The sequence below is a fragment of the Musca domestica genome, unplaced genomic scaffold (assembly GCF_030504385.1).
Source record: "Musca domestica strain aabys unplaced genomic scaffold, Musca_domestica.polishedcontigs.V.1.1 19, whole genome shotgun sequence".
In the NCBI taxonomy this organism is placed as follows: domain Eukaryota; kingdom Metazoa; phylum Arthropoda; class Insecta; order Diptera; family Muscidae; genus Musca; species Musca domestica.
This window is the reverse complement of record NW_026712245.1, coordinates 221,345-247,928: the sequence shown is the minus strand read 5'-3', so window position 1 is coordinate 247,928 and position 26,584 is coordinate 221,345. Positions and strand designations below refer to the sequence as shown.

The 26,584-nt window shown below is 35.6% G+C and overlaps 2 protein-coding genes and 1 long non-coding RNA gene across 4 annotated transcripts; 1 reads left to right on the top strand and 2 right to left on the bottom strand.

The window, feature by feature from the left end:
- Nucleotides 1–302: 302 nt before the first annotated feature.
- On the bottom strand, nt 303–2,013 carry LOC101899751 (ribonuclease P protein subunit p30). Its single transcript, XM_005184878.4, has 6 exons — nt 1,792–2,013; nt 1,542–1,729; nt 1,094–1,162; nt 757–1,031; nt 616–695; nt 303–548 (listed from the first exon to the last, which is right to left on the bottom strand). The coding sequence occupies exons 1-6, from the start codon at nt 1,880–1,882 to the stop codon at nt 325–327; spliced, it is 927 nt and encodes a 308-aa protein (XP_005184935.1). The 5' UTR covers nt 1,883–2,013; the 3' UTR covers nt 303–324.
- A 3,160-nt stretch (nt 2,014–5,173) lies between these two features.
- LOC131801962 (uncharacterized) lies at nt 5,174–17,836 on the top strand. Its single transcript, XR_009341981.1, has 4 exons — nt 5,174–5,465; nt 14,888–14,905; nt 17,393–17,641; nt 17,709–17,836. It is a non-coding gene; the product is annotated as an uncharacterized LOC131801962 (long non-coding RNA).
- LOC101899590 (zinc finger protein 572) lies at nt 7,942–20,091 on the bottom strand. 2 transcript variants are annotated; one of them, XM_059121112.1, is made up of 3 exons: nt 19,828–20,091; nt 11,429–12,740; nt 7,942–9,683 (listed from the first exon to the last, which is right to left on the bottom strand). In XM_059121112.1, the coding sequence occupies exons 2-3, from the start codon at nt 12,735–12,737 to the stop codon at nt 8,620–8,622; spliced, it is 2,373 nt and encodes a 790-aa protein (XP_058977095.1). In that variant the 5' UTR covers nt 12,738–12,740; nt 19,828–20,091; the 3' UTR covers nt 7,942–8,619. The 2 variants fall into 2 exon arrangements, with proteins under 2 accessions (XP_058977095.1, XP_058977094.1); XM_059121111.1 differs by lacking the exon at nt 19,828–20,091 and adding an exon at nt 17,673–17,807 and having other exon boundaries at nt 8,403–9,683.
- Between the last annotated feature and the right edge of the window lie 6,493 nt (nt 20,092–26,584).

Below are 26,584 nucleotides of genomic sequence, written 5' to 3'. Positions count from 1 at the left end.
AGTCGAATCGGCACATCTGGTCGAAGAATGAACTATCAAATCAATATTGGAGTTGGAGTCATTCAATAAAATTTAAAAATCATGGCCGACCGTATGTACACCTTGAGTAGATTACTGTATGTTCCTGAACAGAGGATTTATTGTCAAATCGTTGTAAAAAAAGTAGTCTTCCTAGCCAACCTTATGAGAACCTTGTTCTGAACTACAAATGTTATTTTTTTTAAATATATATTTTTTGAAGTACTTTTCAAAAATTTTTTCAAAACTATAAAAAGTTCCTAAAATATAGCTTTCTCGTTCATGAAAACAGATGTTTCAGGTTTGCTAAGAAAGTTTTTTCTTTTTATTTGGTTGTTCATCATCATTGTCAACACTTTCTTGTTCAGAATCGGAACTTTTTGGAAACTTAATGACATCTTCCTGATCTTCTTTTTCTTCTGCATTTAGCATTCCCTCATCTTCTTCATGTTCCGAAGATGATGAGTCAGAGAATACAATGGGCCCTGAGGATTTTACAAACATTATTGTTTTACCAATACGTCGGGATTCTACAAAAAATGGAAAATTTTAGTAATATAATGCCATCAATGTGTAACAAAAGTTCTCAAGTCTTACCTGCCCTCAAAAACAATTGGCGACAGAAACGATCTATGGCACATTTACCTTGATCTTCAGACAAACCAAAGATGAATGACCTACAAAGAGGAGGAAAATAATAATTTAACCAATTTTTAATAATCCTTTTTGTTTACTTACAAATTTGCCACATCATAGGGTCCCCTTAGTTCAAAGGGATTTGTTGCTCCACTGCTAATGATAATACTCTTGGATTTTCCTCTCACAAAATAGTTGTGGGCTATTTTTATAATATCCTTGCGAAAATTTGTATCCACAATCAGTGGTGAATATTTTATTTCGAAAAATATTCCTCGTTTAACGGCTACTTGATAGGCTTTACGATTAACATATAAACGTGCCCCCGCCTGGGCATCAAATGTCACCAAGTCACCATTAAAGGTTGTGCAACAATGCTGCAAGAAAATAGGATCAATTAATGGCTTTTAAAAACTACTAATATTAGTTTAACACATACTGTTAAGGCGGCATCAGTTTTGGGTTGTCCAGCAACCAAATTAAATTTCTTCAAATTCATTGAATTGCCCTGGAAAATAGAAAAATGATAATCTTTTGAATTAAATGAATAGTAGCGTAGGAGTAAGTAAACGTGTATAAAGCAGGAACATTGATAAAAAACTGATAAAGATATAGACAGCGGAATGTTAATTTCTTCCTTTTAGCAAAGCTATCCCAGAAAAGTTTTGGGAAAATAAATTGCTTATTGCACTAGTCTGTCTGTTCGATGAAATCAAAGTTAATACATTTCTTCTATTTCACTTAAATCCATAAAATAACATGGTAGCCAGCCGCTGGAACGATATCTTCCATGATAAGCACCCGGAGGTAGTACTCCTGTTGCATTTTGATTGGGATACACTTTTTCTATTTCACATGAAATTTATTGTCCCTTGCATCCCCCTTACCATAGCATGAGCCACTGCCACATCCATATAAATAATTGTCAGCCTTTGTAGAATTTTCAATTTATTTTTGAATTCATCCTGCAGCCATTTGAGGTTGATCGGTTCCGGAAATATATCAGACGCCCTCTTGACATTCTCTTTTTTGCTGTGATCGAACACCTGTTCGATGGCAATTGTTTTGTAGCCCACTGCAAAAAGATTATAAAATTTTATTTTAATTTATAACTTTTTCTTATTTACATTTACTTACAATCCACCAATTCATTGCAAATTGCTCTCAATAGCTTCTCATCTTTGTTGTAGGGCACACAAAAATCATAGAAACCTTTTGTTTCTTCCATCGTTTAAAAATATTTCAAAATTATTCAATTATTTAAAAGAATTTGATGTAAATTCATTTATTAATTTGCAAAATAATGATTGTTGGTCTGGCTGGAAACAAAAATGATTGTTTTTATTGTTTTTTTCCGGCTTACACGTGTTTTTTTTTGTTTAGAATAGAAACAGAAAAAGAAGAGATAAAATATGTGTGTTGGAGAACGGTGAAAAGTTCAGTGTTGGTAAACGACTGAATTTAACCTATATCTTTCACAATCAAAGCGTATGGCGTCTGAATGCGTCTCCCGTGAGAATGCGAACATTTAAGATGGGGAGGAAAATGTCAGGAGCAGGGTCGTTTGTTTTTTGTTGTTTTTCTGAATAATAAAAAATACTTCGTAATAGCTCATACGTCCGATGACGAGATTAGTTCTTTTTTTCTAATTGTATCATTCTAAGTTACAAAAAGACAATAATAGTTCCATGGTACAATTAAGAGAAGGTAGGTCAACTTTGAAAAAATTGCAAGTATAGAGGTCTACCTTTTTGGCTTGTAATGTCAGAATTAGTATCAAAACAATAAAAAATCAAACAACTTGTTGAATTTATTTTGAATAAATAATTGAAAACCGCGATAACTGAATGAAAGGTCAACACTTCTTTTCAAAACCATGTTCTATATATCTCTAAAGGATTATATCGCTACAAAAACTTTAAATTTTGTCAATGCATACCTTGAAATAAACATTTTGAAAACACCGGAATTTAAATATTTTCTGAACAATTTTTATACCCTACAACACTATGTGTTGGGGGTATTATAAGTTTGATTGGGCCAGAATTTATGTAACACCTCGAAATATTGGTTTCCCATATAGGAAAGTATATATGGATCTTCCTAGCTCGCCGAGCTGAGTTGATCTAGCTATGTATGTCCGTCCGTCCATCTGTCCGTCTGTCCGTCTGTCCATGTTAATTTGTAATCACGCTACAGGTCGCAATTATGGCCCGATCCTTACGAAATTTTGCACGAAGGTGGGGTTTGGGTCAGAATAGAAGCCTATTTCTTTTGGAGATGATCGCCAAATGTTTAGGGGTTGAAATGGACCAAATACTGAAAAAATGTCGGATTTTGCAGTAGCTATACAGGTCGCAATTATAGACCAATCGACGCGGAATTTCGCATGTAGCTAGAGTTTAGGGCAGGGAAGAAGCCTACCAATTTGGGTGGTCATCGGATAATATTTAGCGGGTAAAATAGACCATATCTTTTGTGTTGAAAAAATTCAAAATTTTTTCATTAAACCGCGAATATTTTAAATCCCGCCGAAATCACAAAGCCATGACAAGGTTACTTGTGATCTTTACATTGATGTTAACATCCAACAAATCGGATATATAGCAAAATATGTGAGATATATATGTCTATCAAAGAAGATATGCTTGAAAGAACTCTTATATGTCGAGAACGGCTGAACTGATTTCGACAGTTCTCATTAATTCAGAATGGCCTCTTGGCAGGAAAGAAAAAACATTTTCTCATATTTTTTCAATTTTGTCATATTTTTGGCATTTTTCATTTTGAATTAAACATTTGATAATATTTCTACAGCTAACAAAACTAAGTAGTTAGGATATCAGGATATCATATACAGATCGCATTTATGGCCCGATCCTTACGAAATTTTGCATGGGGATAAGATGAGGGTCAGAATAGAAGCCTAGTCTTTTTGGAGATGATCGCCATATATTTAGGGGTTGAAATGGACCAAAAAACTGCAAAATTGTCAGCAGGTCGTAATTATCGCCCGACCCTCACTCACAACTTTTGTAGACAAAATACGAAAACGTCCATTCCAGTGACTTTTTGGAGAATACACAAATACAGGAGAGATGCACTTCTGACTATTTCGTTAACGCTGATTTCGTTGAAGAATATAGTCAAAGGTCTGTATCTCATATAGATGCGTTTCAGTCAAAAACCAATAATAAATGTTAATCTTTTGCCACTTCTGAGAGATTATAGGTCTTTGGGAAATATTGGTTCCAGATCTAGGAAGACCATTTACGTGCAACATCTACCAATAAATTGGAAATGAGCAAATTAATTTAAGTTGCTATTATTCGAAAATTAGAGAACGAAACCTGAAGGTTTTCTTTTATTATTTGTCACAAAATCTAGTGGAATTCTTTCGAGTATCTCGCCTATATAAACTGTATCACTTATTATAGTGTTGTAGGGTATTCAACGGTCGGCCCCGCTCGACTGTAGCCTTTGCTTACTTGTTTTGTTATTGAAAAGAAAACACATACATAAACAAATAAAGATGACATATTAAGCCAAGAAAATAAAAAAAAATTAAAATCATTGGTATCATAGCCCTACCTTGATATCATTGTACCATGAATAGTTCTAAAATTATATGTTAATCACTCACACTGAATGTCAACATCGTCAAAGAAAAGAGGAAGACTCAAATAAAGATTACTTTACTTTTTTATTATAGAAAGGTAATCTCTTAAAATTATGTGTTTAATTTTTTTTTTCAAAAATATTAACAGTTGTCAAATTTCAATGCATAAAACACAGTTCCCATCTCTGATTTTGTGTGTATACAATAGATTTATGAATATAGATTTTGACAATGAGATGTTGTCAAATGTATAAATTTGAAAAAATTATTAACATATGATTACAATACATTACCTTCTTAGTTCTACCATGAATTTAAGGCAGGAAAGAGAATGTTGGGAGCAGGGCCGCTTTTTTCTTCTTGTTTTTGTGAACAATAAAAAAACACTTCGTACAAGCTCATATGCCCGATGCTGCTAATTTCAGAAATGGTAGACTGTTAAGAAAGGTAACCACTTTAAGATCATATCTTTAACTTTTTTCGAAAATATTAAAAATTCATCGCATATACAAAGTTCAGAAATGAGGACCAGTTTTTTATGTTTTTAAATTTGACAAGCAAAATTGTAGAAAATGTAGAGCAGGATGTCTTTACGGAACCTTCTCAATTCTACCCGATGTACAATCATTTACAAGATAGGCCGTATACATCACTAGATTGTATATTTTCTTACAGTAGCCTTTCAATGTCAAAACAAATATACAAATTGTTATTCAAATTCCAATTGAAATTCAAATAAACCGTTTTTGGAATGAAATGAGAACCCGAGCATTCACTTTGAAGTATCGCCTTAAAAAATGTTATATGTGTGATAACCCAATTACATTTGGTGTGAACATCCCTTAAAAATCAGTCGTGTGAAGCACCCTTGTGCTTATAGTTAACGGTTTGCGCGTTTTGTCGGTGCGTTTCTGATCGTTTTCGCAAAAAAGTTTTATTTCTTTATCAAATAATTATATTAATTCGTTTATAAGTATTTTCGCGAGTGATATACAGACATATATTTTAGCAATTCATAAGTGTTGAAGTTAAATAACAATGAGTTCATGTCATTTTTTGCAAAATGCGTCTTGATCAAATTCGGCGTCGTCGGCCTTGTCGTTGGAATTTTAGTGTTTTCGGTATTTTCGTATTCGCGAGTGATCTGTATTAAAAAGTGAAGTTAGAGCGCGGTTATAGTCGGTAAAATATGGTAAGCTAATTTAATTCTCCAGTAAGGGGCATATTCAATTTAAATACAGACATTTTGCTGATTTTAACACTGTCAATAGCCAGTCTACAACTCGGTGTAACCTAGATAAGGTAATTTGTGATCATCTGGAATAGGGCTAAGGAGAAGGTATTCATATTGAACTTTGCGGGAATATAAAAAAACCTTGTTAAACATTTGAACATCGTTGTACTTAAAATTATGGAAGTGGTCTGAGATAAAATTGTCACGAGTAAAAAGCCATGTAAATTGTTCATACGTCCTCAGCTCATCGAGCATCATCAGTCAAAGGTCATGGCAAATTTGCTTATTTTTAAGTCTGAAGATTAGAACGCTAAAAGTGGTGTGTTAGCTTCATTGATCCCATTTAGATTTCATTAGGAAATTTAAATTTAAAAATTCGGAGAATATTCAAAAGCCTCGAGCAGCCAAAAATTTAAATTGTTGTAAGCCTCAAAAACACATCATACCTGAAGTAAACATCACAAACTATGAAAATATTGTGAAATTCTATTGAACAAAGCCAAGTTTGTGAATAAGAGAGCGACCGCGCATGGGTAAAGGACATCTAAAAAGTCCCGAGCATTGCTTAAATAATCTCTCAACAGTGGCTACGAGTGTTAGAAACACAAGTAATGTGATGCGCTTTTATAATATTGTGTCCTAGTCCATTCCGTCGTGTGGGCCTTGACCAATAGAGATGTCCACAAGAGAGATGAAATGGTTTATCTTGTGATATACTCATGGGAATTAAACATTTTTTTGGAAATATGGAGGATATATTTCGAGTTTGGGTTATATACATTCAAATAAAACAGAATTCAATTGCATATCAATGCGAACTGAAACGGTTATACCTTTAGACTCTTTACGCTTAAGTGTTTAATTATATCGCTGGGTTTAAGTCTAGTTTAGTAAAAACTTTTTCCAGAGGTATGTATTTGCATCCTGATCCGGAAAAATATTTTTTTCTTTGGGACGGACCCATATACCCGGATATTTGATCCGAAAGTCCGGCTCCCATATAGACAATAAAGCTAATAAAAATACAACAAGAACCCGGTGTAGAAGGCTGGTTACTTAAAAAGAGTAGCAAATATAGAAAAAAATCGTAAACCTCAAGCCCTGGCCGAAGTCCAAATCAGGTTGCCCGGGTTTAAAACTCATATCTCTGGATCAGGAAAGATATTAGCACAAATTACAGAATTTTGAAAATTTTGGGTTGTGAGCCATACTTTGGCATACATTGTGTGGACTCCCAACATTGGGCCCTTTTCGATTTTTTTTAAATCTGGGTCTAAAATAATTAATGATTTTGATACAACTCCAGAACCAGCTTAAAAAACCCCATTCAAATGATATTCAATTCTGAATCGATTATTTCTAAATTTAATGGAAATATCTTTATCTTTTATACCAAATAACATTGCTATAGAGTGCATGATATCAATTCGAGAAGGATTATAGTAAAGAAATATAGATCGGAGTCGAGTTCCACCAAATGGAAACGTAAGTCCTGAAAATCCATCCATATGGGCTGATATTAGCCATTATTTGCACAATAAACCTGAAATCGGATTATGGATATATATGGGAGCTATGTCCAAATCTTGGCCGATCTTAATTAAAATTTGGCAAAGGTATTTCCGAACTCTATAAGATATCTGGTAGCAAATATAATTGTTGTCGAATTCATATTACGAATGTGAGGTACTTAAGAACCAAATCGCATGAAACATTTTTATGGGAGCTATAGCTATATCTAAACCGATTTTCTCCAAATGTTATGTACTTGTTTCTAGAGTGAATTCGGTCATTTGGACTGATATTGGCCATTTGGTGCACAATTAACACGAAATCGGTTGAAGATATATATGGGAGCTATATCTAAATTTGAACCGATTCTCATCAATTTCAATAGGATTCGTCCTTGGAACAAACAATTACTACAAACAAATCACCACTTTCAATAAGATTCGTCCTTGGAGATACTAATTTCCTCTTAATCGGATAATAAACGCGACCTGCATTTTGTTCACAAGAATACATGGACAGACGCACGGATGGGCAGACGGACTGACATGCAAAAATCGGTTCAGGAAGTGATTCTATGAAAATTCTCAAAAGTAACTATGGGTCTATCTCGCTTCACCCTTCATGTTACAAATAAATGCACAAAGACATAATACCCTTACCACTATGTGGGGTAGGGTATAAAAAAATTTAAAAATGGAAGATATTGGTCGATTTATTCAGGCCTGTAATAAAAGTTCAAAAAAACATAAATCATATACGAAGCGAAATTATTGTCCAAAGTTTTCCAAACATTGTACCTTAGCAAATATTCAATACAATTGCAGGAGAGTTATGTTATTTTTGAAAAAAAAAAAAAAAAATGCAACACATGATTTAATTAAAAATATCAAAAATACATTTTATTTCATTTTATAAATATATGATTTGAATAGATGCTAATAATATCTTCTTTCTTTTCAATTGCACTATAAGGAAACTTGTTCAAAAATGTTTGCTTTTTTATAAAAAAAAAATATATAAATAAAGAATATGTAGGTAGTGTAAAAATTAATAAAATACTTTGTGGAATGTTGCGAAAATCTTACAAACTTTAGTATTTTACTGTAACTTCTTATACTTAATTATATTCAAGGGCAAGCATGGAGTTTTGTATAAATAAAATATTTTATAAATATGGAAAAGGTATTTGAATTAACCTTTTGAAACCTTTTAACACCTGCACATTGCATTAAATATTTCTTTTCATTAATTTCATTTTTCACTTGTGTAGCTATAAATACCCATAATTAAGGCTGTAACCATTTATAATTTAACATGGTTTTGACGGTTGGAGGAAAATCTATAACACCTATCGTTTTTCGGCGACTTGTAGGATGATTCCGTTTTTTCTGTGGGTCTCAAAAATACGTTATATACAATTTTGTTAGAGGCTATAAAAATATATACCCTCTTATAATTTCTAAATATTATATATGAATGCTTTTCATCGTGTTTTTAATGTTTAGATACATTTTTCAGATACTAATTTTCCCATTTTGATCAATCTCAGTTTAAATATTGTACTTTACAATTTTGAATATTTTTCTTCAAACCCTATCACTTAATCACATTCAACCACCTCTCCATCGCCACCACTGATCTGTTTAATTTGTAAGTTTTGATGTTTCTTTAGATGTTCATTGTAGGTGTCGATATCATTGAAATGTTGGCCACATTCACAGCATTCCAGCCAATTAGCCCCCTCAGCACCACCACCATTCGAAGAATCATCCCCATCATCATCATCGTCGTAATCATTTGAATCTATGCTATAACTTTCACTCGATTGATATTTCCTGCCATAATTGATTATTGTTACCCCATCATTATCAGGATGTGAATCTTTGTGTTCGGTGAATTTAATAAAATCACGAAATTTCATTGGACAACTCATGCATTTGTACCAACGATCACGCTGATGGGTAACCATGTGTTTTTTCAGTGTAGAATACTCTCGGAAAGGTTTACGACATTTACTACAACTGAACGGTTTCTCTCCGGTGTGTATCATATAGTGTCGTTTGAGGTTGTGTCGTGTGCCAAAGGCCCGATTACACAAAGGACAGGCGAACTCCTTGCGCGTAATCATACCCATATCATATATGTCTTGGCGATGTACCGCCGGCATGTTGTCTAATAGATGTTTCGTGTCATCGGATGCTGTCGAAGCATTCGAGGACGAACATGGAGTATTGACGAAAGTTTTCGTGGCAGAAGTTTTCACAACTGGTTTTATAATTGCCACAGATGTTATTGTGGCTGTAGTTTTTGTGGGGAGTGTGTGGGACTGTTGTTGTTGCTGCTGCTGTGTTGGTGGTGGTGGAGACTCTGCCAGCACAATCACATTTTCATTTTCAACCATTGACTTCTCAGTTTTCACAATTTTAAGTTGATTATTTGCTTTTTCATCTTCTTCCGTGTTTTTCATGGCCGCCATTAAGACGGCATTTTTCGATTGGGTACAACAATTGATACAACGTATTGGATCATTTTCCAATGGTGGCAATTCTCGACAAACCATGCATATGAAATTGGGTTCACCAGCATGTCGTCGACGATGTTTTTTCAAATCACTGAACTCTCGGAATCTGCGATCGCACATATCACAAGCAAAGGGACGTTCACCTGGGAAAGAGACAGGGAAATTCAGTTAATTAGAAATTTGATCCTATGAATCCTAAAAGTTTTTGGTATTCTAAATTATTTATTTGGTGGACAAGGAATTTAAATAAAAATTAAAAAATGCATATTTAGTATCCTAACAATACAACCTTTTCATACATAATTTTCAATAAATCCAGTTTTTTTTTTGAGGAACTAGATTTCATATCCAAAGAAGTACCCTTCCACGAAATGGGTTCGAAATGTATTTCGACCTGAACGCTTGATATGTCACAAAATTTAAAAAGTTTGTTATACCCTCAGCCATATGGCTAGAGATGGTATATATCATTTGATCCGGCCAAAACGTGAATCGTCGAAATTATTGTCAAACTTAGATCGAGTTCGGAGATGGGCAATATCGGTCCACTCCTTCTGGTACCTCCCACACAAAATGTCAAAAATTTAAAAGAAGATAATTTACTGCATAGCAACAGAAAGGATTATCCGATTATGCTCCAACTTTGCGAATTCTAATATTTGCATCAGTGCTAGGCCAGGTGCGAAAATGGACAATATCGGTCCACTCCATCAAGTACCTCCCCCACAAAGGGTCAACATTTTTTAAAGTTATAACTTTTACAAAATGCGATGTAAGTGTCCGATTGTCTTCAAATTACAGACATTACAATACGTTTATTAAACCAAAGTCTGGTGTGAAGATGGGATATATCGATACACTCCTTCTGGTACCTCCCCCACAAAGGGTCAAAATTCTGAATATTTATGGAGCTCATAAAACACGAAATCGACATCCGATTCCTTTCAGACTTGGCACATTTCAATATTTCCATCAACATAAGATCTGTTATAAAGATGTTAAAGGAGGTACCAGAAGGTATGGTCCGAACCTTCTGGTACCTCCCCCCGCAAAGGGTAATTGTTTTTAATAAGCAAAACGATCATAAAATCCGAAAAAAAGCATCCGGTTCTCTTCAAATTACACACATCACAATATTTTCATTAACCCAAGATCTGGTGTGAAATTGGAATATATCGGTTCACTCCTTCTGGTACCTCCCCCACAAACGCGAAATTAACATCAGATTCCATTCAGACTTTGTCATCTCAATATTTCCATTATCACAAGATCTGTTATAAAGATGGTAGAGGTCGAACCATTTCTTCACACAAAAAGCGAGATAAAAATCAAAATCCTTTCAAATTTCACACATCCAAATATTTTTGTAACGTAAGGTTTGTTGAGAAAAGGGTCTATATCTGCAAACCCCTTCTGGCAACAACGGAAACAAGTCGCCGATTCTCTACAACTTGCTATATATAAATATTTCTCTTAACCAGAATTCGGATATGAATATGTAATTTCATTGTCCCAGCAGCTGTGTTGATGCGGCTACCTGTGTTCTTCTACCATGTTCCGTCCCTTAAGGTAGCTACTGTTCTCAATCTATTTCATGTGAAAATTCTACATGTACAACTGTTCCTGGTCTTTTTTCGTCCTCAGATTGTGTGCACCTCTATTTCAGGTTTCATACTCCCCTGTAATGTTGTCTATCTATCGTTAAGATCGAACTAAAATATAAATATCGACATCTTAGTCCTTGACTCAACCACAATTTCCAGACTGTTTGGATGTGGTACACCCCTAGTTCATGCTTCATATTCCCCTTCAACCTTGTTTATCTAATTTTTCGGTACGGTTTGAATTGCTCCCAAATAAAAATACCCAGAAGATATTTCTCTCTTACCTGTATGAATCATCATGTGACGTCTTAAATTATAACTGGATTGGACTTTCTTATGGCAAAGATAACACTCGAAGAAAACACGTTCTCTCTGGCGTTCGTATTCTTCCCAGCGTACGATTAAATTATCATTTGAATAGCCACCAGCAATGCCATTGGCATTTTTTGTGCGAGAATTTCCAAATTCTTGGAAATTGGCTGAAGAAGTTGGATGATTTACATTATCGCCATCGCCATTCTCATCTTCATCATCGTCGTCGTCACACTCCAATTCACAACTGACCGCTGCTAATGGTAGCGTATCATCGTCATCATCATCATAATACTCATTATCTTCTTCATTATCTCTATCATCATCGCCATTATCATTGTCGTCCGCTCCACATCGATCCATTGGAGTGGTATTACATGCATCGGCCTCTGCTGCCCCATCATCATCATCATCGTCACTGCTATCAATTAAATTGATTTCAGCTATGATTTTGTGTTCAGCACTTGACTTCTGTTTAGTGGCCGGTGTCTTTTCGGGAATTTTGGGTATTAAACTTATATTCAGAGAATTTGTTTGTCGGGCGGTAAAATTTAAACTTATGGATGGATTTGTTGTCAGTCGCTTTGCTGCCAAATTTTGCTCAGCTTGTTGTTTGATTTGTTTTAGTTTTTCCCTTTCATTTTCATCATCCAATTCAATGATTTCATATACCACTGGCCTACTGTTGGCCTCCATGGAAGATGTACTGATGACGCGGCTAATTTTTCTTGTATTCTCCGGATATAACTGACGTTGTTGACCAAAGTTCATGAGATATTGTTTTATCTTTTCATCATCGATCGATACAAATTCCGGTTGATCTTCAATGGCGGTCGGAGGCTCTTGCGGCAGATGCCCATTGACATTGATGGCTGTATCAAACTGCTGTTGTTGTGCTTGTTTCTCGACTGGGGCAGGCAAAAGTGGTGGCGGTTGTGTTGAAAGATTTTGTTGTGATGTTGATGACGGTGGTGGTGGTGGCATGCAACATGATTGCAAATTACAACAATAACCCACTGTACACTCCGTACAGGGTGGTGATGGCGTAGACATAAGGCATTCTGTACTGCTACCGGTGGTGTTATTAGTATTTTTGTGGGTGGGTGATGGAATATAAGTGGAGATTTGTGATGGTGTTTTACTTTTTGGATACGGACTGGTGTTCGTGTGCTGCTGCAATTGTCGATGGCGATCGACAATTTTTAATGATGAGTGTCCAGCTGTGGCTGCCGTTGTTGCACCCGGGGCAGGTGAACATTTTACTTTCATTATAATTTCCATTGACTGAAATTGAAAAGAAGAACAAAATAGAACATATGAGTGCTGGGATTCTTACGTGTAACCTTATTTAAAAATAACATGCAACATAGTTGCATAGTGTGGGTATGAAGAAAATCAGAGATTAAATAAAAATTGAGATAAACTAAAATTTTTATTTTATGAAATATTTGTGGCTATTGAAGAAAAGAAAAATCAGTTCATTTAATTAAGCCGACATTGATTTTTTCAATTGTCTCCATTTTCTCTACATTTTTATACCATACACCACATAGTGGTAAGGGTATTATGTCTTTGTGCATTTGTTTGTAACAGGAAGAAGGAAGCGAGATAGACCCATAGTTACTTTTGAGGATCTTCATAGAACCACTTTCTGAGTCGATTTATGCATGCCAGTCCATCTGTCCCTCCGTCCATGTATTCTTGTGAACAAAATACAGGTCTAATTTATTATTCGATTGAGATGACATTTTCCAATCAATATTTGTTTGGACCAAGGAAAACCCATATTAAAATTGAAGATAATCGGATCAGATTTCGATATAGCTCCCATATATATTCAACCGATTTCGAGTTAATTGTGCACCAAATGGCCAATATAAGTCTAAATGATCTGAATTTCAGCACATCCAAACGAATTCAGTCTAGAAGCAAGTACATCAAATTTGGTGAAAATCGGTTCAAATATAGCTATAGCTCCAATATATATGTTTCATCCGATATGGTAAGCACTTCACAACAATGATATTTGGTGCCAGGTATCAGATATAGCCGAAAAATACCTCTGCCAAATGTTATCAATATCGCTTTAGATTTGGATAAAGCTCCCATATATATCTTAAACCGATTTCGGGTTAATTGCGCACCAAATGACCAATATAAGTCCAAATTATCTGAATTTTGGCACATCCAACTGCAGAAGAAAGTACATCAAATTTAGTGAAAATCGGTGCAGATATAGCTATAGATCCCATATATATGTTACATCCGATATTGTGTTTAAGTCCCTCCCATTTATAATATCCATTCGACAATAATGACATTTGGTACCAGATATTTTATAGATCTCGGAAATAACTCTGTCAAATTTTAAGATCGGTTCAGATTTGGTTATAGCTCTCACTCATATATTTTACCGATTTTGGGTTAATTGTGCACCCAATATCTGCCCAAAAGTCCTGAATTTTGGTACATCCGCCTGAATTCAGTCTAGAAGCAGGTATATCAAATTTGGAGAATATGGGTTCAGGTATAGCTATAGCTCCCATAGACATGTTTCATCAGATTTGGTGTTTAAATTCCTTAGGTCTCTTACAGAGCTCGGAAATACCATTGCCAAATTTTATCGAGATCGGCTAAGATTTGGATATAGCTCCTAAATATTCTAAATTCGATTTCAGGTTTTTTTTTTTGTGCAAATAATGGCTAATATCAGCCCAAATGCATTTCGGGACGTAATATTTCCATTTTGTGGAACCCCGATACATATTTTTTAAAATAATCCTTCTCATGACCTCAATAGAAATGTTATTTTGTATAAAAGATTAAAATGTCTCTGTCAAATTTAGTGAAAGTCGATTCAGAATTGGATATGCCTCCCATATATTAGTTCCCTCTGAAACCAATCTATAACTGCTCCAAATCCAAATGTAGATCTACTTCAAATAAATTCTTTTATGACGGGAGCTGTAACCAAAATTTGCATTTTTGTGTAGGGTATCATATAGTCGGCCTCGCCCGACTTTTGACTTTTCCTTACTGGTTTAGATATCAATCCAACTCTTTTCGAGTTTTGTTTATTCTCTGTTAATTGTTTCATGACTGGTTTGTCTCTGGGGTTTTATATGAATTTTTTGCTACTTAATTTCCAAATTCACATCATAATCCTTCATATGAGGATTTGCATGCCAATAAGATCCAATATTAAAAAACGCAATTCATAGGTTTGCTAAAGTCATATAGGATTTTAAATTGGCTACAAATAACTAAACAATGAAGGCTTTGCTATGCATTCAGGTTTTTCTACGAGATGTCAGCAATGAAACTTATCTTTAACTATTGAAACTAATTTTACCCCACTCTAAATAAAGTCTTTCCTTTAATCCAGCTAACCTTAAAACATCTTGACTAATGTGTTATTTATATTTTTTCAGAATTCTTCGTCTTCTCGGGTAAGTACTTTTCCTTTATTTTTTCCTGTATAATAAAGTTTAGTTTTTAATTTACCGTGCTCTACCGAATCAATTCAGTAGATCTTTGTATAAAAAGCTGCATTGCACGAAGAAATCATATTTTCTGCAGAAAATTGAATGAATGAAACCAAAATAAACCATTCATTAAGTCTTAGCTATGTGACGCACCTTTTTGATATGGCCAATTTGTTCCCTATCCAAATAATACATTTTTAGACCCTATGACGTCTTTTTGGAAGAAGTCTCTTTTAGAACGATAGAAGCTGGAGCGCTCTGTAATTCTTGAAGTGGTTCCAAATTTCTACATCGTAATATTTCTACCAAACTTAGATCGAGAACGAGTAAAATCTCCTTTTCTTTCGATTAATTTTTCAAAGAAATGGGAGCAAATATTTGGTTTATTAAACTTCGCTTCGCTATTATATTCAAACTTTTCACATTTCAATATTTCTAAAAACATGTGAACTAAACGAGTTTCGGATAAGTGATGAAAATTTGAATAATCCGCTCAAGTAAAAATTACTATTTTAATAAAGAAAATTGCAGTGACCGCAACACAGGTATCGGTATAAAAGTTAGTGATGTGTAGAAAAAAAAAAACCGTGCAAGTCGATCGAGAAAAATGAAGTACATAACTAAATTGAGAGTGAGTGTATTAGCCTAACTGAGAATTCACCATCAAAAATCGTTGGGAAAAATAGAGACAAGAGAATACGCGTTCAAATAGTGCCGCTAACGTACGTTCTTTGACAGTTTTGCACAACTATCTATCGACAACAGCAGAGAGCATTGCTGCTATAGCCCAATAAACTTAAGCCGACCGATCAATCATCAAAAACATGGTGTCCCCGAAACCAATCGAAAATCGTCTTGAATGATTTAGGTCCATTTTCACCTCGGTGGCTGGATACATCAACGAACCCAAATGGGACATCTGAGGCCTGGAAAATCCAAGAGGTACTGTTGAGAAGCCACTCCATTCGCAGCCTTGGAGTCATTGGACCTTATTCTTCGAAAATGTGGTTGAAGCAACATTTACATTGAGTGGAGTGCGTTATCGAGAAATGTTAACTCGGTTTTAGGTCGGAGTTAGATGGCATTGATCTGGACAACGTTTACTTTCAATAAGACGACGCTACGTAATATACGCCGAACCGCATTATTTCCCGAAGAGATGACCACAATTGGCCACTCGATTTCCTGATTTAATACCTAGCGACTTCCTCCTTTGGGGGTCACGTTAAAAAATTGCCTTCATTATTAACAAAATACCATTCCCATTATTATTAAACATCCAATTATAAATCGATTGGAGAATTCAGTTTAAAGCTTAGCATTTAGTGGCGGTATCGTCATATGGAGGAGACATCAATAACAACAAGTGATCCGAACTTGACGTTCCCACTGACAAAATACAATATTTAAAAGATCTATCTCATTTTGTTCGAGAAATAGGCGAGTCAACTTAGAATTTTACGCTGATCAAGAATATATATACTTTGTAGCAGAGTTTCACTCTTTACTCGAATTCGAGCGGGAGCACTTCTGGGAGTAGAAAAAAAAAAACGAGCATGCTTTGCTCGTTTTAAAGTGGGAGCACAATTCTCTCTCTCTCTCTCTCTCTCTTGTCAAGCACTCTTTAAGTTTTGTCGTTGTGAGCTGCTTTCTTGCCGGTGTATCCTTTTGGAAAATTTATTATAGTTTTTATGAAAATGTATGTCGTCCAAAGGAATTTGCACTACCCTGCAACATTCTTCGATGCTAAACATGGTGTTTAATCATATCTACAAGGGATATGGGTTGACATCTTTTTTGAATCTTGCGCGGCTTCATATTACAAGCTTTTGACAGATAAAAGATCCAAATCATTTTTGGCACTTTCACCCAAATTTTGGCATGACATCTTCACCCAACCGTTCTCACGATATTTTTACTTTATCTTAACCGATCCTGTGTCATGCGATTTTAAACAAATTGTTGGCTTGGTATCTTCACCATGGCACAGGAGCTAACCGTTTGAATTTCATATTTATATTTGAGCTTTGTGTTAAAGAATCACTTCTATTATTTTTTTTTGGGTGGTGGGCTCCCGGACTTTCGCGAAGTTCACTTTACTCTTCGATTCAAGTTATAGGGAAAAATATCACTGACTATTACCGTTTGTTTGAGAACGAAGCAGAGACATAGATATTGTGATCTTCTCCCCAATGGTGAAAGAGGACTGACTACAGCCTACGCAAAATCTGGCACAAAATTTATCCATAATTTGAGTGCTCGGCATGTATTTTATGACTCCCAAATAACGTAGATGTCTTAGTTGGAAACAATTTTAAAAATTTTTTGATCTTCAAGAAATCTAGAACTGAAATTTTTGTTCTCAAATAGATCCCAGTTCTTAATTTTCATATTTTCGAAGTGTGCAAATATTTTAATTAGATTAAGCATCAATATTTCAACGATTCTTAGGTCTTGTTCTTTGGTTTTCATTACAACTTAAAACGATCCGCTCCAATAAGAATACGATTCAAATCGGCCGATTCAAATGCCAATCAGAGTTGTAAATACGATTTAACAAAGAAATGTTTTCTCCGGGAACAATTGTCATTTGGAACAACATCAACAATTCTCATACTCTCTTCACACTCTGTTGTAGCCGTCATCCCTTGTTCTCCAAGAACAAGTGTCCTTTCAATCAACACCCACACGATGCACAAGGTAAATAAATCGAATATCGAAATAAACTTACTTTATTTAACAATTCACTTTTTCTTTTTCCTTAAAGGAAACCACAAATTGGAAAACAAACAAACAAAAAACTGAAAATGTTAAGAAAATTAGCGATTTTTCTTTTGATGGTTGTTTTCCAGCAACTCTCTAAAACCCAACTGGATTTCACTGCGTCACCATCGCCATACGAAACGCTAACAACAATGGAGGAGATGCACACAACACACACGGTCTGAAAAAAGAAACAGCTCAAAATAATTGGAAAAATACTAAATAAGAAAACAAAATCGTGAAAAAACACAGTTGTTTTACTCGGCTAAGCGCAGCACTCGACAATGGCACACAGAGGGAGCGAGCGAGCGAACCCAGCCGAGACAACAGGCAGTCAGTCAGGCAGGCAGGCAAGCAGAGTTAGTACCACAACAAAAACAACAAAAAACACAAGTGACGACCGACGGACGACGTCTCATATACACACAAGCAACGCAACACGAAACACAGAAGAGCGAGCCCAGCAGCAGAGTTACAGGCGAGTAGAAGAAATACGTATAAATTTTTGCTCGACAACGGACTTTAGGTGGTCGGTCGGTCGTGCTGTTACTACCACGGCTGTTGACTGTTATTATTGTGGTTGTTGTTGTTGTTGTTTTAGCAGTGTGATCACGAACAACAAACTGGAATCTCAGGCTGGCAGGCAGGCAGGCAACCAAGCAAGCCAGCAAACAGACAGGCGATGGTGTGTCAAGAGCCGCAACAACAACAACACCAACAATAACAAATATTCCCGGACTCTGCCCCCATCCTCACTCCACACTTGGATTGCAGGAGGAACATGGGAAATAACGAGTTGGAGACGGAGCATTTGTTATGGCTTAATGGTTGATATAAGGATGGATAGATGTGATAGTGTAGTGGAGTTGTAGGGAGGGGGAGCTGAGCACAAGAGAGGATACTGCTCGGCTGGCAGTAGCTCCACATGCAAAAACATACTTTAGAAGAAGAACAACAATCATAAAGGCTTGTAAGGCTCACGATTTTCTAGACTTGATTCAAAATGCTGTAAGCTACAAAAATTTGTAGGTACCCACACCAACAACAATAGCAGCGGAGCCTTATTACCCATGGAATCAACGAACGAATAACGAATGGCAGGCGGCATGGTCGAGTATCTGAAATTTTATTGTGAAGTCAGTCAAGCAAATCTTAAAATCTACCCAGCCATAATCTAGCCAAACTAAAGCCATGAATAAAATAGACCACAACGAACCTCTGTGATGGCTACAATCACCGGCAGCAACCTAATCACAGCAGCGGCCAAAGACATCCGTTCCGTTCGTTGTAGGGGCTCACGGATGGCCGGTGTGTTTCACGATTGCCGGTTTTTGTTGTCGTGTATTCGACATTTTTATAATTTTGCCGTGCATGAAAACGAGCCAGCCAAATCGAACACAGAACGAGAGAAGAGCTACTACACCTTTGTAGAAATTATCAACGAGCGCTCCGTTGCCTTCTTCCCGTCTTGTCAATGAATCTGCCCAGCTAACGCCATGCTATGAACCTACGATTCATTGTTATTTTCAAATTTAAGCTTTAAGAAACCAAAAATATATTCAACAATTGCGTGTTACGAGCTTCTTTAGACCACAGTCAACCAACCATCAGTCATGCTCAGTCATCGCCAAAAACCTCGCAATGGTGGAAAGGTATGGCGCACAATAATGGCCGAAACGGTGGAGAATTCCCTCCAATTCAAGAAAAAAAAAACAAGCATTGAAGCCGTAAAACCCTCCAACATGGTTACACACCGACACATACAGGCATACCAACAAACAACACGCATTTACAAAAACACCGCGAAGCAAATGCGAAAAAAATCCAATTGATAAAGAAAAACCAAAGAGGTTTGAATTTGCCAATTCGTGTGACCGGCAGCGGCCGCAAACAACACCACCATCATCCGCATCATCATTATCACCGCCACTTATAATCACTGAAGTGGGGAGATGGGTATTGGGCACAAAAAAAAAACAAAATTAAGATGCGCCAAGTATGTGTGGAGCCAATCCACCACCGGTCGGTCGGTCGGTCATCAGCAAAACGACGAGCAGCCTCCTCCTCACTTAAACCAAAGGGGGAGCATCGGAGGTTCTTGGAAAAAAAAACCAAAACAATACTCGTGTTTGTTCTTCAGCAACTTGTAGAACTTGTCGAGCGACTGGCTATGACGATGACAACGACGACACTGCGAGCTCGATCTTAGCTTTGTGTGTGTTTTTACTTTTTATTGTTGTTTTTTTTTTCTTGACTCCTTTACTTTTCTCTGGCATTTCAATTTGCTTGCGCTTAGACGCTTAATTTCTCAAACACAACTGCAAAACGCAATTCTTGTTTGTCGAGTAATAGAAATGTGTGTGGGTAGTGGGTACATATATGATTCATTCGATTGAAGTTGAACAATCGATTTGATGGGATCCTATCCGAGGCGAATTTATTTGTATGTATACATCGTAAATCAGGAATAAGACGCAATTCTATGTGTTTATGTATTCCAAGTTGAAAATGGAATCTGCCAAAAGGATAATTTTCGAATCGAACGACTACAGCCCTATAGACAAATTTCTTATGGCTAGTGCTCTAATGCTCCTAGACATAGCTGCATCCGTCAATAATTGGGTATTAAGAGAAAGCCTCTTACATGAAAGAAATGTACACAGGCTAGCTCGGGCCAATTATAGGCCACCGAGCAGTTTACTAACGATGAACTAAGAGCGTTAGAAAACCCCATCTATCTGGTATCGCAGTAGTCGGTGTAGCATATCATTTTTAAATTTTGTAAATAGTAGATTAAGTACAATTAACATTAGAAATTAAGTAGATTTAACAATAGATTTAATTAGTTTTAAGAAATTGAAACATAAAAAAATGTTAGGGACTCCAGTCTTTATTAATCTTTTTTTGGAGAACTTTATAATTATAAGCATAGTTATAGGTATATGTGTAATTAACATAGAATAGGAAAAGTTCAGTATTTAGGAAAATAAGATTTATGATAGGTATTCACATATTGTTTAAGGAAATTGCTGAAAAATATCTTTGAATTGAGTTACCCCTTATAGTATGCATATGAATGTTTGCATGAAAAGATTCGGTACCAATAATTCAATCTTCGGTGCAAGTGATGTGGTTCGGCATCTGTATTGGCATTTGCATTTATTCTTGTTACAAGAGAGGTAGAGATCCGAATCATTTTTGGATTATAAGCATGGAACTCTTGTCTGTCATGGTATGGCATTTTTGTACCCTCCAGCATAGTATTAAGGGAGGTATAGCCCCAAATAATGAGACCTCTCCATTTTCGGCATTTTGGTGATTTAAGCGACATTATTCACCGGAAATGTTTCAAATTCGGTATTTGAAGTTCCTAATGGATACTACAACCTATGACAGAAAATTGTCTGTGCAAGTCCGCCTCTTCGTATAGTCCCCATATAACGGTACCTCCCGATATTATGGATTTTGATGATTTTAGCGATTCTGCACTGGCATGGTTTCAAATTCGGTATTTGAAGTTCGTAATGAAAACTACAGCCAATGACAGAAAATTGTCTGTGCAGGTCTACGTCTTCGTATAGCCCCGGTACCTCCAGATATTCGGGATTTCGATGATTTTAGCGACATTATTCGCCTGAATTGTTTCAAATTTGGTATTTAAAATTCGTCATGTATACTACAGCCTAAGACCGAAAATTTTCTGTGCAGGTCCACGTCTTGGTATAATCTCCCTACAACGGTCGGAATTGTTTCAAATTTGATTTTTGAAGTTCGTATGACAGTCCACGTTTTCGTACAGCCCTCATATAACGATGCCTCCCGATATTTTGTATTTTGATGATTTTACCATTTTTTCTCAAGTTTCGCATTTGAATATTGTAATGTCTTATGACAAAAGTTGCCTATGTAGGTCCACGTCCTCGTATAAATCCTAATACATATAACGGTTACGTTCGGTATTTTTAAGATTTTTACAGAATTTTTATGGGATTTTTTTTTTTTTGAAAATTGCCAAATTCATTGCTATTGGTGCCAAATTGCCAAATTCATTGCTATTGGTGGAGGTAAGCAAAGTTCGGCCCGGCCGAACTTACAGCTTTTTTACTTGTTTTCTTCTTTTTTCTTGATTTTGCTGCACTTTTTCACAGCTTTACAAGATTTTTTTTCACTGGAGATGGGGAAACGTAAAGTCTTCGGGTTTTTTTTTTAAATTTTTGAAATCAATTATTTATTTTAAGTCCGATATGTCTTATATAAATATCGCGATGCGCAAATTTTGAACTATAATGGTTACCTCTCCACTGAAAATAAGATTTGAATTTTGGTGTAAAATTTTTGCGCTGTTGTGGACTAAAATATTCCATTTTTACAAGCACTTTATATATAGTTTGTTAAATTTCAGACACTTATATCATATTCTACCAGAGTTATTATTTTTATTATGATTCTTGTTGGTTTATGTACCAAAAATAGTGAACCACAAATATCCCAGAACTTTGGTTGAAAGAAATTTCACATGTTATAAAGGTTATACTTATTCAACATTTTGACCGCTAGTGGAATGATCAGCTATATCCCATCTTCCCACCAGAACTTCTGTTGGTAGAAACATTAATTTTAATAAGAATCGGATGCTTATTTCGTATTTTACGAGCGTCATGCTCATTGAAAATTTTTACCGAAAGTGGCGAAGAATCAGAATACAATCAATCTGATCCTTTTTGTTTATTTTATGAAAGTTATGATTTTTCCATTCTATGATTTTTTGGTATGTTGATCCTTTGAATGGGAGACGGAAGGAGTGGGCCGCCGATGGCAATTTTCTCACATAATTAATTTTCTCACCTGACAAAAATTATTCGAAATAGGATAAATCTTTCAGTCTCTGTGAGATATTCAATATTTATAATTTTGTAAACTGTTACCATAAGCGGAAGGAGTGGACCGAAAAAATATTGGAATTTGTTAAGTTTAGGACGAAGTAGCATCCATCCTTCGCAAGAATTATCGTGCGACATTTTTGCCATATAAAATGGCAAGCCATATGCCGGTCACACGAAATGGCAGCGGCAGCGGCCGCAAACAACACCACCATCATCCTCATCATCATTATCACCGCCACTTATAATCACTGAAGTGGGGAGATGGGCATGGGGCACAAAAAAAAGAAACAAAATTAAGATGCGCCAAGTGTGTGTGGAGCCAATCCACCACCGGTCGGTCGGTCGGTCATCAGCAAAACGACGAGCAGCCTCCTCCTCACTTAAACAAAAGGGGGGGGCATCGAGGTTTTAGGAAAAAAACCAAAACAATACTCGTGTTTGTTCTTCAGCAACTTGTAGAACTTGTCGAGCGACTGGCTATGACGATGATAACGACGACACTGCGAGCTCGATCTTAGCTTTGTGTGTGTTCTTACTTTTTATTGTTGTTTTTTTTTTTTTCTTGACTCCTTTACTTTTCTCTGGCATTTCAATTTGCTTACGCTTAGACGCTTAATTTATCGAACACAACTGCAAAAAGCAATTCTTGTTTGTCGAGTAATAGAAATGTGTGTAGGTAGTGGGTACATGATTCATTCGATTGAAGTTGAACAATCGATTTAATGGGATAATATCCGAGGCGAATTTATTTGTATGTATGTATCGTATATCAGGAATAAGACGCAATTCTATGTGTTTATGTATTCCAAGTTGAAAATGGAATCTGCCAAAAGGATAATTTTCGAATCGAACGACTACAGCCCTATAGACAAATTTCTTATGGCTAGTTCTCTAATGCTCCTAGAAATAGCTGCATCCGTCAATAATTGGGTATTAAGAGAAAGCCTCTTACATGAAAGAAATGTACACAGGCTAGCTCGGGCCAATTATAGGCCACCGAGCAGTTTACTAACGATGAACTAAGAGCGTTAGAAAACCCCATCTATCTGGTATCGCAGTAGTGGGTGTAGCATATCATTTTTAAATTTTGTAAATAGTAGATTAATTACAATTAACAATAGAAATTAAGTAGATTTAACAATAGATTTAATTAGTTTTAAGAAATTGAAACATAAAAAAACGTTAGGGACTCCAGTCTTTATTAATCTTTTTTTGGAGAACTTTATAATTATAAGCATAGTTATAGGTATATGTGTAATTAACATAGAATAGGAAAAGTTCAGTATTTAGGAAAATAAGATTTATGATAGGTATTCACATATTGTTTAAGGAAATTGCTGAAAAATAACTTTGAATTGAGTTACCCCTTATAGTATGCATATGAATGTTTGCATGAAAAGATTCGGAACCAATAATTCAATCTTCGGTGCAAGTGATGTGGTTCGGCATCTGTATTGGCATTTGCATTTATTCTTGTTACAAGAGAGGTAGAGATCCGAATCAATTTTGGATTATAAGCATGGAACTCTTGTCATGGTATGGCATTTTTGTACCCTCCAGCATAGTATGAAGGGGGGATGTATAGCCCCAAATAATGATACCTCCTCTCCATTTTCGGTATTTTGGTGATTTAAGCGACATTATTCACCGGAAATGTTTCAAATTCGGTATTTGAAGTTCGTAATGGATACTACAGCCTATGACAGAAAATTGTCTGTGCAAGTCCGCCTCTTCGTATAGCGCCCATATAACGGTACCTCCCGATATTCGGGATTTTGATGATTTTAGCGACATTCTGCACCGGTGTGGTTTCAAATTCGGTATTTGAAGTTCGTAATGGAAACTGCAGCCTATGACAGAAAATTGTCTGTGCAGGTCTACGTCTTCGTATAGCCCCCATATAACGGTACCTCCCGATATTCGGGATTTTGACGATGTTAGCGACATTATTCGCCTGAATTGTTTCAAATTTGGTATTTAAAATTCGTCATGGATACTACAGCCTAAGACCGAAAATTTTCTGTGCAGGTCCACGTCTTGGTATAATCTCCCTACAACGGTCGGAATTGTTTCAAATTTGATTTTTGAAGTTCGTATGACAGTCCACGTTTTCGTACAGCCCTCATATAACGATGCCTCCCGATATTTTGTATTTTGATGATTTTACCATTTTTTCTCAAGTTTCGCATTTGAATATTGTAATGTCTTATGACAAAAGTTGCCTATGTAGGTCCACGTCCTCGTATAAACCCTAATATAACGGTTACGTTCGGTATTTTTAAGATTTTAACAGAATTTTTAAAGGATTTTTTTTTTTGAAAATTGCCAAATTCATTGCTAATGGTGGAGGTATTCAAAGTTCGGCCCGGCCGAACTTACAGCTTTTTTACTTGATTTCTTCTTTTTTCTTGATTTTGCTGCACTTTTTCACAGCTTTACAAGATTTTGTTTCACTGGAGATGGGAAAACGTGTAGTCTTAGGGTTATTTTTAATTTTTGAAATCAATTATTTATTTTAAGTACGATATGTATTGAACTTTTATCGCTCTACCTACGTCTTATATAAATATCGCGATGCGCAAATTTTAAACTATAATGGTTACCTCTCCACTGAAAATAAGATTTGAATTTTTGGTGTAAAATTTTTGAGCTGTTGTGGACTAAAATATTCCATTTTTACAAGCACTCTAATATAGTTTGTTTAATTTCAGACACTTACCAGAGTTATTATTTTTATTATGATTCTTGTTGGTTTATGTACCAAAAATAGTGAACCACAAATATCCCAGAACTTTGGTTGAAAGAAATTTTTCATGTTATATAGGTTATAATTGTTCAAAATTTTGACCGCTAGTGGAAGAGGTACCAGAAGGAATGATCAGCTATATCCCATCTTCCTACCAGTTCTTCTGTTGGTAGAAACCTTAAGTTAAATAACAATCGGTTGCTTATTTCGTATTTTACGAGCGTCATGCTCATTGAAATTTTTACCGAAAGTGGCGAAGTATCCGAATACAATCAATCTGATCCTTTTTTATATTTTATGAAAGTTATGATTTTTCCATTCTATGATTTTTTGGTATGTTGATCCTTTGAATGGGAAATAACGGAAGGAGTGGGCCGCCGATGGCAATTTTCTCACATAATTAATTTTCTCACCTGACAAAAATTATTCGAAATCGGATAAATCTTTCAGTCTCTGTGAGATATTCAATATTTATAATTTTGTAAACTGTTACCATAAGCGGAAGGAGTGGACCGAAAAAATATTGGAATTTGTTAAGTTTAGGACGAAGTAGCATCCATCCTTCGCAAAAATTATCGTGCGACATTTTTGCCATATAAAATGGCAAGCCATAAGACTGAGGGTATTAGAAAATCTTATTTTTTTAACTAGCCAACAAAATCCCTTTCATGTTAAAAGATTCAAACGAATAAACATTACGGAGAACTGCTGTATTGCTTCACCCCTGCTGTATTGCTTCACCCCTACAAGAAATATACGAAATATCAAGGCTCTAGCTGTGGTAAATTTTCGCTCCGTATTGCACGACGTTATTCGCAATTTTGCTCATAGTCACGTTACGTCTGCAATTGAATTAAATTGACTTATCGGCTCCTGCTTTAATTTTCCCACAATATATCTGGCTTTTCTTAATGTTTCTTTAACATTCAACAAAAAATAAAGACATGCCAACAAAAAGTTATGAACAGCGTCATTTTTTTTTTTTTTTCATTTATATAAAACAAGAAAAAAACATAGATCTATATTTCATTTTTAGTTCCTATTACCAAATATGTGCGAGTGCCAGCCACTTTATTAGAGAAAAGTTCACTTAAAATTTTAAATTAGTTTGACAATATTTTTAAAACTAAACTTTATACAACCCACTAAATTTTCAGAGACTAAGACCTCTACAGATTTCGGGATTCCAGCTCTCTCAATACCCAATACCAAATTTAGTACCATTTAGTACTTTTCGTACAAAAATAAAAG